The 18,088-nt window shown below is 41.1% G+C and overlaps 1 protein-coding gene across 1 annotated transcript in view; it reads right to left on the bottom strand.

The window, feature by feature from the left end:
- Nucleotides 1-9,986: 9,986 nt before the first annotated feature.
- Nucleotides 9,987-18,088, bottom strand: part of SCN10A (sodium voltage-gated channel alpha subunit 10) — a 103,597-nt gene continuing 95,495 nt past the window's right edge. Inside the window, 3 exon segments of the mRNA XM_008710144.2 lie at nt 9,987-11,118; nt 11,120-11,174; nt 13,928-14,198. Of these exon segments, the coding sequence (XP_008708366.2) occupies nt 9,987-11,118; nt 11,120-11,174; nt 13,928-14,198 (1,458 nt within the window).

Raw genomic sequence — 18,088 nt, 5'->3', positions numbered from 1 at the left:
GATTTGAATTTCCCTGATGGGTAATGATTTTGAACATTTTTTCAAGTGTCTGTTAGCCATTTGTATGTCTTCATTGGAAAAGTGTCTGTTCATATCTTCTGCCCATTTTATGATTTATTTGTTTCTCACGTATTGAGTTTGAGAAGTTCTTTGTAGATCTTGGATACCAGTCTTTTATCTGTAGTGTCATTTGCAAATATATTCTCCCATTCCGTGGGCTGCCTTTTAGTTTTTTTGACTGTTTCCTTGGCTGTGCAGAAGCTTTTTATCTTGATGAAGTCCCCTCTTGCCTTTGGAGATGTGTCATGAAAATGTTGCTTTGGCTGATGTCATATAGGTTGCTGCCTATGCTCTCCTTTAGGATTTTGATGGATTCCTGTCTCACATCGAGGTCTTTCATCCATTTGGAGTTTATTTTTGTGTATGGTGTGAGAGAGTGGTCAAGTTTCATTCTTTTGCATGTAGCTGTCCAATTTTCCCAGCACCATTTATTGAAGAGACTGTCTTTTTTCCACCGGATGTTTTTTCCTGCTTTATCAAAGATTAGTTGCCCAAAGAGGCGAGGGTCCATTTCTGGGTTCTCTATTCTGTTCCATTGGTCTATGTGTCTGTTTTTGTGCCAGTACCATGATGTCTTTGTGATCACAGCTTTGTAGTACAGCTTGAAATCTGGCATTGTGATGCTGCCAGCTTTGTTTTTCCTTTTCAACAATTCCTTGGTGATTCGGGGCCTTTTCTGGTTCCACACAAATTTAAAGGCCTTGATATGTTTTGAAAGTAGAGTTGGCATGATTTGCTCATCTATTATTCAAACAGTCTTCAATTGAAGCTGGATGCAATAATTGGACAAAGTTCTGGGTTGCCTTTCTTGGGAAGAGAAGAGTGCAGTTATATGTAAGGTAGCTACATTATGTTAGGAAGGTGTTTTTGATATTGCATGTCTGGAAAGTAGAACGCGTATTGATATCGGGTGGCTCAGGGGTGGACAGAGTGGACAGCTATTGTTTTAGCCTGTTTTCATCCATTCTCTCTTCTTATGACTACAGAACTTTTCTATTTGGGAACTGTTCCCAGCTCAGCTTGTGGCTTCCAAGGTGAGCATATGATCTAGGAATAGTCAATGAATTGCATGTCTGGATATGGTGTTAGTTTAAGGAAAGGGATGTGATATGATCTGGGACAGAGACATTCCTCCCTTGGAATTTTGCTAGAACTATTGTCTCAATTTGTTTCCTTCTGATATCACAGATGTAAAGGACTTGCAGAGTAATCTTTTGCCACCACATGGAGAGAGCCTGCTTGAGAATGGAGCTAATACAGAAGAAAGCAGAACCTGGAAGGAGAGAGATAATATCCTGATGCATCCTTTGAACTCCTGGATCCACATAGGCCTGGATTCAACTGTATCTCTTTGCTTCCTGTTTAGTAGATGAAGATTTTTTTCTCTTTTTCCCATAAACTAATTTGGGTTGGATTTCTGTCACTTGCAACCAGGGCTAATAATATTCCATCAGTGGGCACAGGTAAAACAAAGTGTTTCTGTACTGATTGGTAAATAGCTGCTGCCTCAGGTGTTCCTTACCTCTTCCCCAGCTTCTCTGGTCTTTCTTTTGGGACCTCCCTCTAAACTTCTCCTTGATGCAACAACTGAAGTGTTAGTGCCTGGCACAACGTTGGGGGGAGGGCACCAGAAGCCTATTTAGCAATATGGTCAGTCCTGGTTGGTACCCTGTGCCAAGCAGGTTGTTAAGTATTTTAGTATCACCCATGATGCCTTCCAAAAGAACAGAGATACAAAATTTCATCCCCATTAAGATCATATCACTCCTCCATTTTCTGCTGCGCTTGGTTCACAATAGTTTGGTTACATTTACTCAAACTATACATCCCATCTCCTTTGTCTTTTGCATTTGCTATTCCTTTTCTTTAAAATTTCCTTTCTTATTACTCATTACAGGCATACCTCAGAGACATTGCAGGTTTGGTTCCAGACCATCAAGATGAAGTGAATACAGTAATAAAGTGAGTCAAATGAATTTTTTGGTTTCCCAGTGCATATAAAACTTATGTTTATATTATACTGCAGTCTATTAAGTGTGCAAAGGGATTATGTCTAAAGAATGTACATACCTTAATTAAAAATACTTTATTGCTAAAAAATGCTAACCATCATTCCAGCTTCCAATGAGTCATCTTTTTGCTCAATGTTGATGGCCACTGACTGATCAGGTTGGTGGTTGCCAAAGGCTGGGGTGACTGTGGTGATTTCTTAAAATAAGACAACAATGAAGTTTGCTGCATTGATTGGCTTCCTTTTGTGAATGGTTTCTCTGTAGTATGCGATACTGTTTGATAACATTTTATCCACAGTGGAACTTCTTTCAAAATTGGAGCCAGTGTTCTCAAATCTTGCTGTTGCTTTATCAACTAAATTAATATAATATTCTAAATCCTTTGTTTTCATTTCATCAATCTTCACAGTATCTTCACCAGAAGTATATTCCATCTTTTTTTTAAAGACTTATTTATTTATTTTAGAGAGAGAGAGTGCAAGTGGGGGAATAAGGGGAGGAGCAAAAGCAGAGGAAGAGAACCTCAAGTAGACTCCCCACTGAGTGTGGAGCTTGATGCGATCACACAACCCATTAGATCATGACCTGAGCCAAAATCACAAGTCAGATGCTTAACCGACTGAGCCACCCAGGGGCCCCATTTTTTTTTTAAAGATTCATTTATTTATTTGAGAGAGAGAGAGAGAGAAAAAGAGCTTCAGGAGTATACTCCATCTTAAGAAACCACTTTCTTTGCTCATCTATAAGAAGCAACTCCTCATCCATCCCAGTTTTACCATGAGATGCAGCAATTCAGTCCCATCTTCAGGCTCCACTTCTAATTCTAGTTCTAGTGCTATTTATAACACATCTGCAAGTACAACCTCCACTGAAGTCTTGAACCCCTCAGTCATCCATGAGGGTTGGAATCAACTCTTAAATTCCTGTTGATATCGGTGTTTTGATCTCCTCTCATGAATCACAAATGTTCTTAATGGCATCTAGAATGATGAATCCTTTCCAGAAGGTTTTCAATTTACTTTGCTCGCATCCGCCACAGGAATCACTATCTATGGCAGCTATAGTCTTACAAAATGTATTTCTAAAATAATAAGACTTGAAAGTCAAAATTACTCCTTGATCCATGGACTGCAGAATAGATGTTGTATTAGTAGGCATGAAGACAACATTCATCTTATTGTCCATCTCCATCAGAGCTCTTGGGTGACCAAGTGCATTGTCAGTGAGCAGTAATATTTTAAAAGGGATCTTTTTTTTTTTCAGCGGTAGGTCATAACAGTGGGCTTAAGATATTCAGTAAACTGTGTTGTAAATAGATGTGCTCTCACCCAAGCTTTTAGTTCCATTTACAGAGCATAAGCAGAGTAGATTGAGCATCATTCTTAAGGGCCCTAGGATTTTTGGATTGGCAAATGAGCACTGGCTTCAACTTAAAGTCACTGGCTGCATCGGCCCTTAAAGAGAGTCACCCTGTCCTTTGAAGCCAGGCACTGACTTCTCTCTCACCTGAAAGTCCTGGCAGCATCTTCTTCCAATAGAAGGCTCTTTCATCTACATTGAAAATCTGTTGTTTAGTGTAGCCACCTTCATTAATTATCTTAGCTAGATCTCCTGGATAACTTGCTGCAGCTTCTACACCAGCACTTGCTGCTTCACCTTGACTTTGATGTTATGCAGGTGGCTTCTTTCCTTAAACCTCACAAATCAACCTCTGCTAGCTTCAGTCTATTCTTCTGTGGCTTCCTCACCTCTCTCAGGGTTCACAGAATTAAAGAGAGTTAGAGCCTTGCTCTGAATGAGGCTTGAGCCTGAGAGAATGTTGTGGCTGGTTTGATCTGTACAGACCACTAAAACTTTCTCCATATCAGCAATAAGGTTGTTTTGTTCTTTTATCATTCCTGTGTTTACTGAAACAGCACTTTTAATTTCCTTCAAGAACTTTTTCTTTGCAGTCACAACTTGGCTGAAAGATTGATGCAAGAGGCCTAGCTTTCAGCCCATCTTGGCTTTCAACATGCCTTCTTCACTAAGCATAATCATCTCTAGCTTTTGACTTAAAGTGAGAGACATGTGACTCTCTCTTTCTTTCACTTGAACATTCAGAGGCCACTGAAGCATTATTAATTGGCTTAATTTCAATATTGTTGTCTCAGGGAATGAGGAGGCTTGAGGAGTGGGAGAGAGATGGGGGAAATGGTCAGTTGGTGGAGCAGTCAGAACACACACAACATTTATCAAGTTTGCTGCCTTATGTGGGCACAGTTTGGGGCACCTCGAAACAATTACAATAGTAGCATCGATGATTGCTGATCACAGATCACTATAACAAATATAATGACAAGTTTAAAATGTGAGAATTACCAAAACGTGACACAGAGACTTGAAGTGAGCAAATGCTATTGGGAAAATGGCACCAATAGACTAGTTTGATGCAGGGTTGTCACAGACCTTCAATTTATAAAAAAACGTATTTGTGAAATGCAATAAAGTGATACACAACAAAACAAGGTATGCCTCTATTGAACTCCTACTCCTCCTTTTACAATTCAGCTCAGATAATCGAAGTCCAAGATAGAAACACCATGATTTAAAGTAGCAGATAGTAACTACTTCTGTGAAGAGGAAGGGGAGTCTAAGCTAAGTCTTTAATTTTTTAAATTGTGAGATATAACATACACACAGAAAATTATGTTAGACATACATGTTTATCCTAACATTTAGTTATAAAGGCAACACTCAAAGAGAACCACCTGGGTGATGAATTAGAATGTTGCCAAAAACCCAGTCACAAATGCCTCTTTACCCCTAGTGGGAACCTCTACCCTAAACTTTATATGGCAATCTGCTTTCTTTATGCATTCCTAAACAATATATTTGCTTTTGCCTGTTTTTGAAACTCTTTTAATCACATAGTATATGTAGTTTTATGTCTGGCTTCTTTCACTCAATATTATGCTTCTAAGATTCATCTGTAGCTATATGTCATCCATTTTCATCACTGCATAAAATTACATTTGTAAAAATACACCACAATATATTGATTTATTCTGCTGCTGGTGAACATTAGGTTGTGTCTAATTTGGGTCCATTATGAACAATGTTGCTAAGAAATTTTCTTGTACATGTCTCCTAGAGTACACGTGCATAGATTTCTCCATACCTTAGAGTGGAAAACCTGAGTCATGGGTATATGTATCGTCAAGTTTTCTAGTAAACTGTTTCTCAGAATGATTGTGCCAATTTAATCACTTTCCAGTGGTGCAGTTCTTGTAGCTCAACATCTTTGCCAACAGTTGATATTTGTTAGACTCCAAAAGCTTTGCAGATCTGATAATGTGTAGTGGTATTTCCTTATGGTTTTAATTTGCATTTCTCTGATTACTAATTAGGTTGTGCATCCTCATGTTTCTTGATTATTCAGGTTACTTCTTTTGTGAAATGCCTTTTTAAGTCCCTTGCCTTTTTTCTACTGTGTTGTCTATTTTGTATTGATTTGTAGAAATTAATAAAAGTTTCCTCTGAATATTAGACTTTTGTTGGGTTTAAACATTCTAAATATTTTTTCCATTATGAAGTTTGCTTTTTCACTCTTTTAGTGATCTATTTTAATGAACTGATGTTCTAAACTTTAATGTGGTCAAATTTATCAGTCTTTTCTTGATTCCATGGTCATGTAGATATTTTCCTTTATTATTTTCTAAAAGCTTTATAGATTTGCCTTACATATTTGGGTACACCTGAAATTGATTTTTTAAGTAAATTTTTGGTAGGGGTCCAATTTTGTTTTATTTCTCATGAAAACACTATTTTCCTATTACCATTTGTAGAAATGTCATCTTTTCCTAACTGCTATGTTATGCCATCTTTGTCATATATTAAGTGTCCATATATGCTTTGGTCTGTTTCCTTTCGTTATTGATTCTCAGCTAAATCAAATTATGGTCAGAAAGCACATTATATGCTTTTAACTTCTTGAAGACTTTCAAAACCTCATTCTATGTCTAGTTACAATGACTATTTTTGTAAATGTTCCCTAAGTACTTGACAAAAAAAACCACAAAAAAACCCATGTATTTTGCAGCTACTTGTTTAATATTTACATGGTATATATTTTCCCCTCTTTTTATCTTTTTGATAATCTTAGGTTTTAGTTGTTTCTTTCTACAAACATTATTTATTGGAATTTTAAAATTCTGTCTTACAATCTTTGCTGATTTTTTTGCAGCATATAGTCCATTTACATTTAGTTCAATTGTTGATATATTTGTGTTCAAATATACTACATTTCTGTCTTTTGTACTCATTCCTATTGTTCTATATTTCTCTTTGATCTTCCTTCTTATCTTACTCTTTTGATTGTCTAATTATTTATTATCATGTTTCTCCCATCCTAGTTTGGAATATACTCTGTTTCTGTTCACTAGTGACAATCCTAGTAATTAATTCATGAATACTTAACTTATCAAAGTCTAATAATAATACAAACTTTTATTTTCCTTTTGAATAAAAGTAAAGCTTAAAAACCCTTACTCAACTCACATCAACTTACCTATTATTATTGTCTAGTATTTATCTAGCATTTTCATTGTTTTCAATAGGAGGGGTGATTCAAATAACCTAGCTTGTAACTGCTGGAAATCTTGGGATTTAAATTTTTTTTTTAAATTAAACCTCAGCCTGTGATCAGCTCCAGGCTGAGGATGTATCTTACTAATTTTACATCCCCAGTGCTTTGGAACGTGACCTCACCTAAGGCAAATGTTCTGGTAAACCAAGACTCTGCTTACACCTTCCCATCTGTGTTGGCTGAATGTTCCTGAATGTTCTTGGCTGTCTATGTCTGTCTGTTACACAGTTCAGTGGATTAAAAAGTCAGGGCAGGGGGTGCCTGGGTGGCTCAGTCAGTTAAGCATCTGCCTTCCACTCAGGTCATGATCCCAGGATCCTGGGATGGAGGAGGGGCTCAGCAGGGAGACTGCTTCTCTCTCTGCCTACTTTTCCCTCTGCCTGCTGCTCCCCCTGCTTGTGCTCTCTCTCTCTCTGCCAAATAAATAAATAAAATCTTTAAAAAAAAGTCAGGGTAGTGTTTATGGTGGAGACATTTTAAGGATCCTGCAGGTTCCAGATATTTATACAGTTAACACCACTGTTCTGTCTCTTGTTTCCCTTCAGCACTTAAGTATACTCGCATAATCTGGGCCAGAGAGATTCCAGTGCCATCTCCTATGGGTAAGGCTGAGAAGCTAGCTCTGACTCTCCATCTGCCCTGGACCTCTCAGATTTGCTCCTATCTTGTAATTGGACCACCAGATGAACTTTGGAACTAGATCTAGTGAAATTTTCAAGGGCTAAGCCTGCATTTGCACTGAATAAATTTCTGAAAACTCTGTGCAATGCGAGCTGTGTATATTGAATCACTTTTCCAGTGGTTCCCATCATAATTTGGGAAATGCAACTGTATGGAAGAAAATGTGGGGTGTGTTAGTTTGCTAGGGCTGCTGTAACAAAGCACTACAAACTAGGTGGTTTAAAATAACAGGAATGTATTCTTTCCCAGTTTTGGAGGTTAGAGTCCAAAATCAAGATATTGATAGGGCTATGCTGTCTCTGAAGTTTCCAGAGAAGAATCTTTCTTCGCCCTTTTCCAATTTTTGGTACTTGCCAGCAATACTTGGCTTGCAACCACATCACTCCAATTTCTGCCTCTGTCTTCACAAAGCTGCCTTCTCAATGTGTGTGTATGTGTTTTCACATGGCTTTCTTTTCCCTGTGTGTTTATGTCAAAATTTCCCTCATGTTTTAAAGACATTCATCATTGGATTAGGGCCCACTTAAATCCAGCATGACTGTGTCTTAATTTGATTCATCTGCTCTCTATTTCCAAATAAGGTCACATTTTCAGGTACCATGGGTTAGAACTTCAACATATCTTTTCTTTGGCGCGGGAGGGGGGGAGAGGGGGGGACAGTGCACAATTCAACTTATAGCCTGGGGCAAAAAATGTATCAAGAATATCTTTGAGAAAAATATCACCTAGTTAATAAAACTAGTCCGATGATTGGGTACATTTAATTCTTCCACATAATGTAAAAATAAGCCAGTCCCCAAGCTCTCTGTCTATCCAGCTGTCTTAGATGGCATTTTCATTGACTGCATGGGATTTAGATGTTGAAGAAGTGGCACCATCAACATCTGTTCTCCTTTGTTCAGTGGAACCAGTGAGGAAGAACCATTTTGTTTAACTCATCCTTAAGATACAAACCACACATCTGGAGAACATCTGATTTGTACTGGGACAGCCCAGCCTTCAGCTATTCCATCATTGTCTTATTAACCTACATCTGTGGGTGCTGACAAATCCCAACAAACATCTTGACAGACTTTTCAGTCTCTGATGGGCCAACAATGACAAAGAAAGGAGATCAAGACCTCAGAAAATCTGTACCCATGAGTTATGTATGGTGGACTAGTCTCTAGGCTTTGTAATTATATAAATGGGAAATCTTATGAAGTGATCAAAAATATGTCAACAAATTGACCTGATCTTTGTCATTGTGGCAGGAAATGTCCCAAAGGCTAATAGAAGATCATGGCTGTCATTAAGATCCTTTATGTCCTATGTTGTCACACAAAATCCTTGCTTTCCTTCATCTTAAGGCCCACCACATTCTTTGGCCTGAATAGTCTTTTCTGACAACCATTTCTTCATTCATTGCATAAATCCAATCGATCATTTGGGGCTTAGTTTCCATCATCTCTTGTGCTTAGACTGTGCCTGTGCTTAGACTGTGTCGTTAATAACATTGGTAGGATGTATTTAAGAAAATATTGACCATACCTTTTATCTTTCAGATCATCTTTTTCAAAATGTCCCTTTTCTTTTGATTATACTAATTATGGAATCTTGGCCCAAGGGGAATGTGAAAACCATCTTTCTTAAAATCTGACTATGAGATGTGAAACAGGTTCTGGAAAAGCTACCTCTTTAGTTACACAGCAGAAAAGTCTGGCCATTGTACCTTCAGGAGAGAGTGTTTTCCTTATCTAAATTGGTGCAGAGCACCAATGAGTTCTACAAAAAGAAATGCAAGGGCTGTAGTGTCCATTTTGTCTCCCACCTCCCACCACTTTTACAAGTGGGGAAACTGAGGTTCAGAGGGGAAAGAGTGTGGTGCAGGTAGCATGGCAGTTGGTAGAATACTTAGGATTAGAACAAACTTTCAGGACAGTGCTCTTTCCTGATCCACCCAGATTCAAGCTCAAACTGCAAAATAATATCAGGAATGTTGAAAATGAAGAAGTGATTTATGACACATGTCAGTATCACAAAATTTTAAAAAAAGATGCTTTAAGATGTAACATTGGTCTTGATATACCTTTAAAAATATTAATTTTAATGGATATCTCAAAGGCCTTTCATTACATAGACCACAGGTGTTACCTTGGGCAGGAGAAACTGTCTGGCAGGTCTCAACATGCAGTCATGCAAAATCCTAAATAACATTGTCAATCTCTGTGGTGTTTCACAGAGGACTAACTTGGACCTTCAGCAACATCCTTGCCGTATATCTTTGGAAGTTCTGGTCCTGAGAAGTTTATCACAGTAAATGTAAGCTCTGGTCACAATTAAAATGAAAGGACCAGGGACATTTTCTGGAAAGTAAGAGAATACATCATCTGATATTGAAATTCAAAAGGGTAGTCACAGTGGAGATGCTCTTGGCTTCTGACTCCTGTTGGTTTTGAGGGCTTCTCCAAAGGTGGGCACCAAATGCATTCTCTACCCAGTTCTGACACTGTGACTGGTGGCATGCATTGGTGAGGTGGTAACTGGGTGACACCTTTAGTGGGAAAGCGTTATCACAGAGCAGAAGGTCACATCAGAACTGGTTAGGTCCATGCTGAGTGTCCTCGTTAGGGCCCAGGGGCAGTTGCTTTCTTACTGGTAGCTTCATCTTCATTCTGCATTGAGCTAGATGTGCTCATGTTGACTTGATCACTAAGGCCTCTAGTGACACTGTCATAGGATGGTGGGAAAGATGTGGTAGATGAAGTTTCAGATTTGTCTGGGAGTGTGCAATTTTCATCTGCCATGAATACAACAACATCTGGGGGTAACACAGCCTCCTCCTCAGCCCTGGGCACACCTGGGGGGTTGGAGATTATCGTGGAATGGTGCAACACGTAGCTCCGATAGGCCTTTTGAATGACAGTAGCTGAAATGTCTTCCTGCTTCCATCGGAGGGTGGTTGCTATTGGTTCATAGGATGTTTTTGAAACATTAGTTGCCATAAACTTCTCTTCAATATTTGCCTTCAGAGAGTCCAACTCCCCAGATTCTCCCAGAACATTCTTAGTGAAGGCAAAAAGAATGTCCAAACAGTGAATCTTATCTCCAGGGACCAAGGGCAGGTCCATCTGGATTAATATATTCCGATTGGGTTTTGGGATTCGGAGGGGGCCTGAAAGGGTGTCTGCAAAGTCTGAGAGGGCAGAAAAGGTAATAAACTGAGTGGCCTCTGGGTCAAACTTCTCCCAGGTTTCATAGAACATGTCAAAGTCATCCTCACTCAGAGGTTCACTGCTCTCCTGCGTGGCCACATTGAAGTTCTCCAGAATTACTGCAATGTACATGTTGACCACGATGAGGAAGGAGATGATGATGTATGTGGTGAAGAAGAGAATTCCCACAGCTGGGTTCCCACAGTTCCCCCGGGAGCCATTGCTGTTGGGCAGATTGGGGTCACAGTAAGGGGGTCCTGTGTTGAGGATGGGGCTGAGGAGACCATCCCAGCCGGCTGATGTGGTGATCTGGAAGAGGCACAGCATGCTGTTGGCAAAGGTCTGGAAGTTGAACATGTCATCAATGCCAGCCTCCCAACTTACATGGGGGAAGCTGGCCATGCCAAAGATAGAGTAGATGAACATGACGAGGAAGAGCAGCAGTCCTATGTTGAAGAGGGCAGGCAGGGACATCATGAGGGCAAAGAGCAGTGTGCGGATTCCCTTGGCTGCTCGTATCAGCCTGAGGATGCGACCAATTCGGGAGCGTTGGGGAGAAGTAATTTTCAAGTGACGTAAGAATTGCAGAAAATACCAGGCCTGTAGAGGAGGGAGAAATGATCTAATTAGTACTTGCAAGCATGAGCCCTGACAAAGCTGGCTGCAATCACACTCTCTCATCTCTGCTCTGTATGGATCTTCACGTGAGCATCTGTATTCAAGGACTCTGGACCCTCTAAGCCTTGCATGGTGGTTGGCATAAAGTAGGGGCTCAGTATGTGCTCATTGCATAAAACTTTTCCCTCTCAAGTAAGTCCCATGCTTCCCACCATGCTTTTATATTTCTTTCCCTCCACCCGGAATGTCTTCATCTTAGTCAACCTCCATGTTCAAAGCCCTATCTTCTGCAGCCTAGTTTATCTGCAAGCGACTGCACCATATTCCACATGTTCACAGGTCTTGTCTGTTTCTGTCTATGACACAGGTCCTACTCTTCCCTGAGAATTCAGCATTGGGACATGTCTTTCCTCCACCTTTCCCTGGTCCTGTGCTCTGTGAAGGCCAGGATCCCCTGTGATTCATCTCCCCATCTCCTACTGTGAAGATTGACTCAGTTCCTGGCACATGGTCCTATGGATAATTGTACAGAGCCTGGTGTTAATTATAAGGGGGCCTGAAGAGTCAGGCAACTTGCTGACAGCTAAAGTAGAATGGATTTGAATGGCCAGCTGTCTGCATAATGGCTTTTATTTGTTTCTTTCATCTCTAGCTGTGTTTGAACTCTATGTTAGGGCCTGGAGATGGGCTTTTTTAGGGTCAGTTATGGCCTGCCAACCCCCAATTATGAAGAAAGTTGGAAAGATGAAGAATGTACATGTTTCCCTATATGATATCTAACTTGAAGATTTGTGAAGCTTGATCTTGAGGCTGTGGATGCCTATTGGGACCATGAGAGATTGGGTGAGGCCTTTAGGTCAGACAGGATTCAAAACCTCTCAAGACAAATGGTGAGGGGTGTGGTGGTAAGCTCTCTCTCCTTGCCAGGGTTCCCTTGACCCTTTTCCCCTACTTGTCTTTTGTCATATGAATATGGGTGGTCACAGTATTGTGTTGGAAGGAGGAAAGAAGGGGGAAGAGATTTGGGAAATGATTATAATATTGTATTATAAAATCTTTATGAAAGCCCCTCTCTTAAAGCAAGTTTAACTGGGATATTTTTCCACAGTGTGTTATGTGTCTGTGTAATCTACTGAGATTCTGCCAGCCAACCAGTCTCCATAATACTTCTAGGGAGTATGAGTCTTCATACTTGTAGCAATTAGATACTCAAAACATGCCTTGCTAGTGGGAAGGAAGGAAGGGAGAGAGGGAGGGCAGAAGGATGAAGAGGTGGGTTCTTTTACTTGTTTTCCAGTTGTCTCTATGACTGGTTTCTAACCAGTGGATGGTGTTGCTGTGTAGGTCATAGGAGCTGGTAGTTAAGGTGTCCCCATCATAGAATGGAGTACTTTGAGTATATTTTATTTCTGTAGTGTTGATATGGGAAGTCACATAAGCAAGCTCTTTTCTCTACTATAAAGTCAAAATGACCTTTAGTATTTCTCACTTTGGAAAGAAAACAATCAAAACAAACCTCTTACAAAAAAAAAAAAAAAACAGCAGCAACAGGAAAACAAACAAAACAGAAAACAAAAACAAACGTAAACCTCCCAAACAAATAAACAACCCAAGGCTGTGTTTCAGCACCAGGGCAGGGAGATTGATTAAGTGCTGCCAAGTCGTATTTAGATGCTGTTAGCTCTTGATGGTAAATCAATGGAAAATTAAATCTACAGCTATGCTCTGACATGAAAAGTAAGCAGGTCATGATATAACAGGTCAGGATATATTTATAATGCAAAGTAAAGCTGGTGCACTGGGATTTGGCCTTTGTAGGGCCAAACTTTGCCTAAAGCACAAGAAGGCTAAAGGCATTCTCTTGGTTGTTGGTAGAAGGCAGCTAGTTTATTAGAAGAACATTAGCCTGGTCTAAATTCAGCTCTACCCTTAACAAACTGTATGACCTTGCATAATTTTCTTAAGCTGTAAGGCTCAACTTTAAATGTATAAAATGAGGATAATAACACTCCTCCAGAGAGCTGTTGTGAAGATCCAAGGAGCCTAGCCCCGTCTTCAGAAGTCAGCAAGCACTCAACTGTGGTGGCTCTATTCCCTTCTTTAGCTTCTGACTTTGTAAGTTTTCTCTGAACACCCATTGGCCCCCAAATACTGGGCCTATCATTCGAACACCCAGAGCCTCTAAGAGCATTGATCTCTTGGCATGGATCCTTTGATTTGTCTATCACTCACATTCCCTAAGTGGACAGTTATATAAAGATTTAATTGCAGATCCTTGACGTAAGAATCTCCTTTGAACACTCTTAGTCTTCGATCACTCTTCTGGCAACCACCTCCTTTTCCAGAAAGTATTTAATGACTCACCTCACATCATATCACCCATTCTCCTCTTTGAAGACCATCAAGATAAGGCCCACTGGAAACTCCATCATCTTATATTCTCTGGAGGAGTGATTGTCCCTATCAGCCCCAAAGTTCAGGCAATGGGCTATGCACACAGCAAGTGCCTAAAAACATTTTGTGACAGCATGGGGAAGGCCAATGGAAACTCTCCATTTCACAGAGAGGACAAGGGGCATTTTAAATCTCCTCCTCTCGGAAAGCAGCAAATACTAGGCTCCTCTAACATATAATGTATATTGAAAAAGTTTGTTGTTGCCCTCTTGGTTTTGAAAAAAACCCCAAGCAACCCCAAGTAGAAGCTGGGCTTCCCCACCACGTGTAAGCCCACTTACTCCCAATGGAGAGGACCACGACGATGAAGTCAAACACATTCCAGCCATTGGTGAAGTAGTAATGCCGCAAGGCGAACATCTTCATGACACACTCGCCCGTGAAGACAGCCACAAAGAACTGATTGATTTTGTTAAGAATTTTTGTCTTTTCTTCACTCTGCTCATCAGTCTCCACCATCATGGTGATCATGTTGAGGCAGATGAGGACCATGATAACAATGTCGAAAGCTTGTCTGGTCACAATGTCAAAGACAAAGCCCTGGTACTTGTTCTGAGAAAACAAGAGATGGTCCATCAGGGCCTTTCTGGCCAACATACAAGAGGCATCTGGAGAGGCTGTATTCTCCATAGATGGCTTCCTAAAATCTCTCTCTTATCTTCCTCACACCACATCCAAACAGAAGCCAAGTCCTGTCTTTACTCCTTCCAAGATCTTTTTTTTTTTTTTAAGATTTTATTTATTTATTTGACAGAGAGAGAGAGACAGCCAGCGAGAGAGGGATCACAAGCAGGGGGAGTGGGAGAGGAAGAAGCAGGCTCCCAGTGGAGCAGGGAGCCCGATGCAGGGCTCAATCCCAGGACCCTGGCATCACACCCTGAGCTGAAGGCAGATGCTTAATGACTGAGCCACCCAGGTGCCCCAACTCCTTCCAAAATCTTATTCTTGGTTGATTCTACTTCAGTGCCTCAATTCAGTGATTCTCCTCATTGCCTTTCCCACCCCCTTGAAGTCACCAGGCACTTTTTCCTTGCTGGTGCACCATTTGCAAGTTCTTCCCATCCCATCTCTTTGCTATCTGAATCCCAATAGTCTTGAGTGATCCACTTTTCTTAAGCCCCACTCCTTCCAGGGAGATCTCCCTAATCACCTAATCACATCACACCACATTGCCTATTTCCTCTTTCCTCCCAAAGCCTTTATAGTAAGTCTTGAGTTCTAGCATTTCATGTGTGCTTTTCTTCTCTACTACATAGTGAGGTCTTTTAAGGATGGCACCATATGTTATTTAACATTGTGTTCCCATTGTGCCTGTATAACATGAGTTCAATAACTACAAACTCAGTGGCTGCTCATTTCCCCCCACTCCAGGGCAAGAGGGTAGGCCAGGAGTCCTTCTTGTTTCCCACTGTAACTTCTGGACCTCTGCTCCTCCTGCATCTTGCAAAACCCTCCTCCTTTGAAGCTTGTGTCTTCTAGGTAGTTCATCTTCACCTCTTCTTCATTGCTGCCACCTACAAACCTCCTGGTCCTTCAGCTTCATTACTGAGGAGTGAGGTTTTTGGCTAGACTTGCCCACTCTTTGCTACTATCTCTTGGTTCCTTAGCTAAATCTCTAATGATCTAGCTGTTCCTATCTTAAAGAAAAATCTTCCTGAACCTTACATCTTCTTCCAGCTATCGCCGTACTTCTCCCCCCACTTTCACAGCCAAGTTCTTGAAGGCATTTTGTGCAATCACTTTTTCCCACTCACTCCTCGATTCACCCTCACCTGGCTTTTGTTCCCATCCTGCCACTGAGATGGTTCTCTTTAAGATCACCAATGACCTCCAGAATGTAAGTCCAAAGACACCTGTTTGGCATTGCTGCCACCTTGAAACTCTCCTTTCTGAGTCTCCATCATGCCTTACTTCCCTGGTTCTTTTCTTGCCTTCCTGGCTCTTCTTTTTCCCTTGTCCTAAGCACCCTTTGCTCTTCATCCCATTCTTTCTCTCTAGGAATCTCTCCAACCTGTGAATTGGTATGTGTGTGATTTTTGCTATTTTTCCCCTATGTCACAGGACTATAGTCTCTTTGAGAGCAGGAACTTTGTATGTGTTGCTCACTGATCTATCCCCAGTGTCTGCAGAGTACTTGGCATGCAATAGATGCTCAATAAATAGATGAATAAATGGATGACAGAATGGACAGCTCTGAATTACCCACACCTCAAATAAAATTAGAAGACTACTCTATTGTATACAACGGGCACTTACTGAATGTACACTATGTGCTGGGCTCTGTATAAGTAGAGGCAAAGAGGACCCTGTCATGAGTCTCACCAGGGAGCTCACAGGAGCTACAAAGCAGACAGTGGGGAGAAGGGCTGTGACAGAAGTTGGGTCTAGCTTTTTTCTTCCTGGTGGGGAGAGGTTGCTACCCTGTTGGGTTAAAGCAAAGAATCAGATCCAGGTGGGTCTGGCTCTGGGCATAACTGCTGGCCCATGTCTTTTCTGGAGTGGGAGGGGTATTGAAGAGCCACTAATAACTTCCATTTCATCACTGAAAATGGTGAAAAAATAAAAGCCCATCATGACCACACAACTTCTAATTATTTTTTTCCATTTTTATAATAATTTTTTGTTATGTTATGTTAGTCACCATACAGTACATCCCTAGTTTTTTATGTAAAGTTCCATGATTCATTACTTGCATAGAACACCCAGTGCACCATGCAATACGTGCCCTCCTTAATACCCATCACTGGCCTATCTTAATCCCCCACCCCCTTCCCTCTAAAGCCCTCAGTTTGTTTCCCAGAGCCCATAGTCTCTCATGGTTCATTCCCCCTTCTGTTTATCCCCCCTTATGCTAAGCAAAATAAGTCAAGCAGAGAAAGACAATTATCATATGGTTTCACTCATTTATGGAACATAAGAAGTAGGAAGATTGGTAGGAGAAGAAAGGGAAGAAGGAAGGGGGGGTAAACACAACTTCTAATTAAACAGAGCAGGTGGCATTACTAAGTTGTGGGGGTTGAGTTTGCTCTGGATATTTGGATGCTGGGGAAAGGAGCAGCTTGCTGGCTGCTCTTGGCTTAACCTGTGGGCAGGGTTCACTCCTTTGCAAACTTCAGTGCTCTTACAGATGATGAAGTGTGACTGATGATGTGATATTCTAGAGCCCATTATTTCCTTACAAAATGAAGTATGTAAAATCTGCTTTTAGTAATTTCTACAGCAGAGAATGTTATAGAATAAAATTTCCCAGACTTGTGGAAGCTGTAGTCTTTGTTATGGATGAAGCATACAACTTAGAACTTGAGCTTTGCCAGTGGTGAGGAGGAGTGTGTGAGTGTGTATGTGTATCCCAGGTTGGCCTTGCTGTGAAATGGCACCCATGAACCTGTGGGGCAGAACTCCTGTGTCAATGCTGAGCTTATCTGACCAGCTCAACCTGTTGGGACTGCTAAAGGAAGAAGGTGAGCATTTCAGTGTCAATAATCTAGTGAAAAGAGAGCTGAATCTGGGAAGGTGAGTCTTAGGTAGGAGTGGGAATATCTCTTTTTGCTTGTGTTTCTTTCTTGGCTCTGGACTTTGAGGAAGGCAGATGATCAGGCTTGTCCCACTGGGTGGTGGGTGCCAAGATGTTGCTTGCCAGATAGATGCTGGCCAAGAGTGAGGATGGGCCAAGGCTTGTGGATCCTGGAGAGCAGCCATATACAGTTGCTGTTTGGGCCCCTGTTCTGCTAGTTTCCCCTTTGGGACCCGTAAGACTTCAAAGTCTTATTTAAATGTTCCAGCTTTGCCTCAACTATGATAAGGGGAACAAAGGGGGAAAATGTTGGCTGTGCTTGGAACAGAGTATTAAGGAGAGAGCCACATTCTTCCACTAAAGCTAGGACAGTATTGATAGTTAATTAGTAATACACCCCCTTCCCATCCAAAGGAATGATGAATCTCAGAAACACAGTTGGGCTGTGAGGTCTCACTTCCCTTATCCATGTGGTGGGCCTCCCCCATTGCCAGGTCTTGTTTATGGCTTAATTAGCAGAAATGGTGCTTTTGTCATAGATCTTCCTGCCCAACCATTGACTTCCACTCCTACTGCAGTGCCTGGAATTTCAACATTAGGTTCTGACATTTGTATTAAGATAGTGTCCTCTCCAGGGTCCCTTTTTGAAATGCAGCTCATCTTATCTCAGTGGAATTGTCCTCCTTGAAAGGAGGAAGCTATGGTGGCCTGTGGGATTGGTTTTTAAAAGGGGAGAAGCTGAGATGTTTAGAGAGATTGAGCAGTGTGTAGGGCAAAGTCCTAACAATTGTCGTGATTTTGCCAAGGGTTGTCCCTAGCACAGACCCCTTAGTGTCTGGTTCAAGTGTAGATTCAGCATCAGTCCAGCCACCAGTGAAGGCCAGCAGGGACTCAGCTGCTTATTTCTCTGTAAGTCTCAGGATCCTCC

Source organism: Ursus maritimus, unplaced genomic scaffold (genome assembly GCF_017311325.1).
Source record: "Ursus maritimus isolate PB19 unplaced genomic scaffold, ASM1731132v1 scaffold_20, whole genome shotgun sequence".
Classification (NCBI taxonomy): Eukaryota; Metazoa; Chordata; class Mammalia; order Carnivora; family Ursidae; genus Ursus; species Ursus maritimus.
This window is presented reverse-complemented; position numbering and strand designations above follow the sequence as displayed.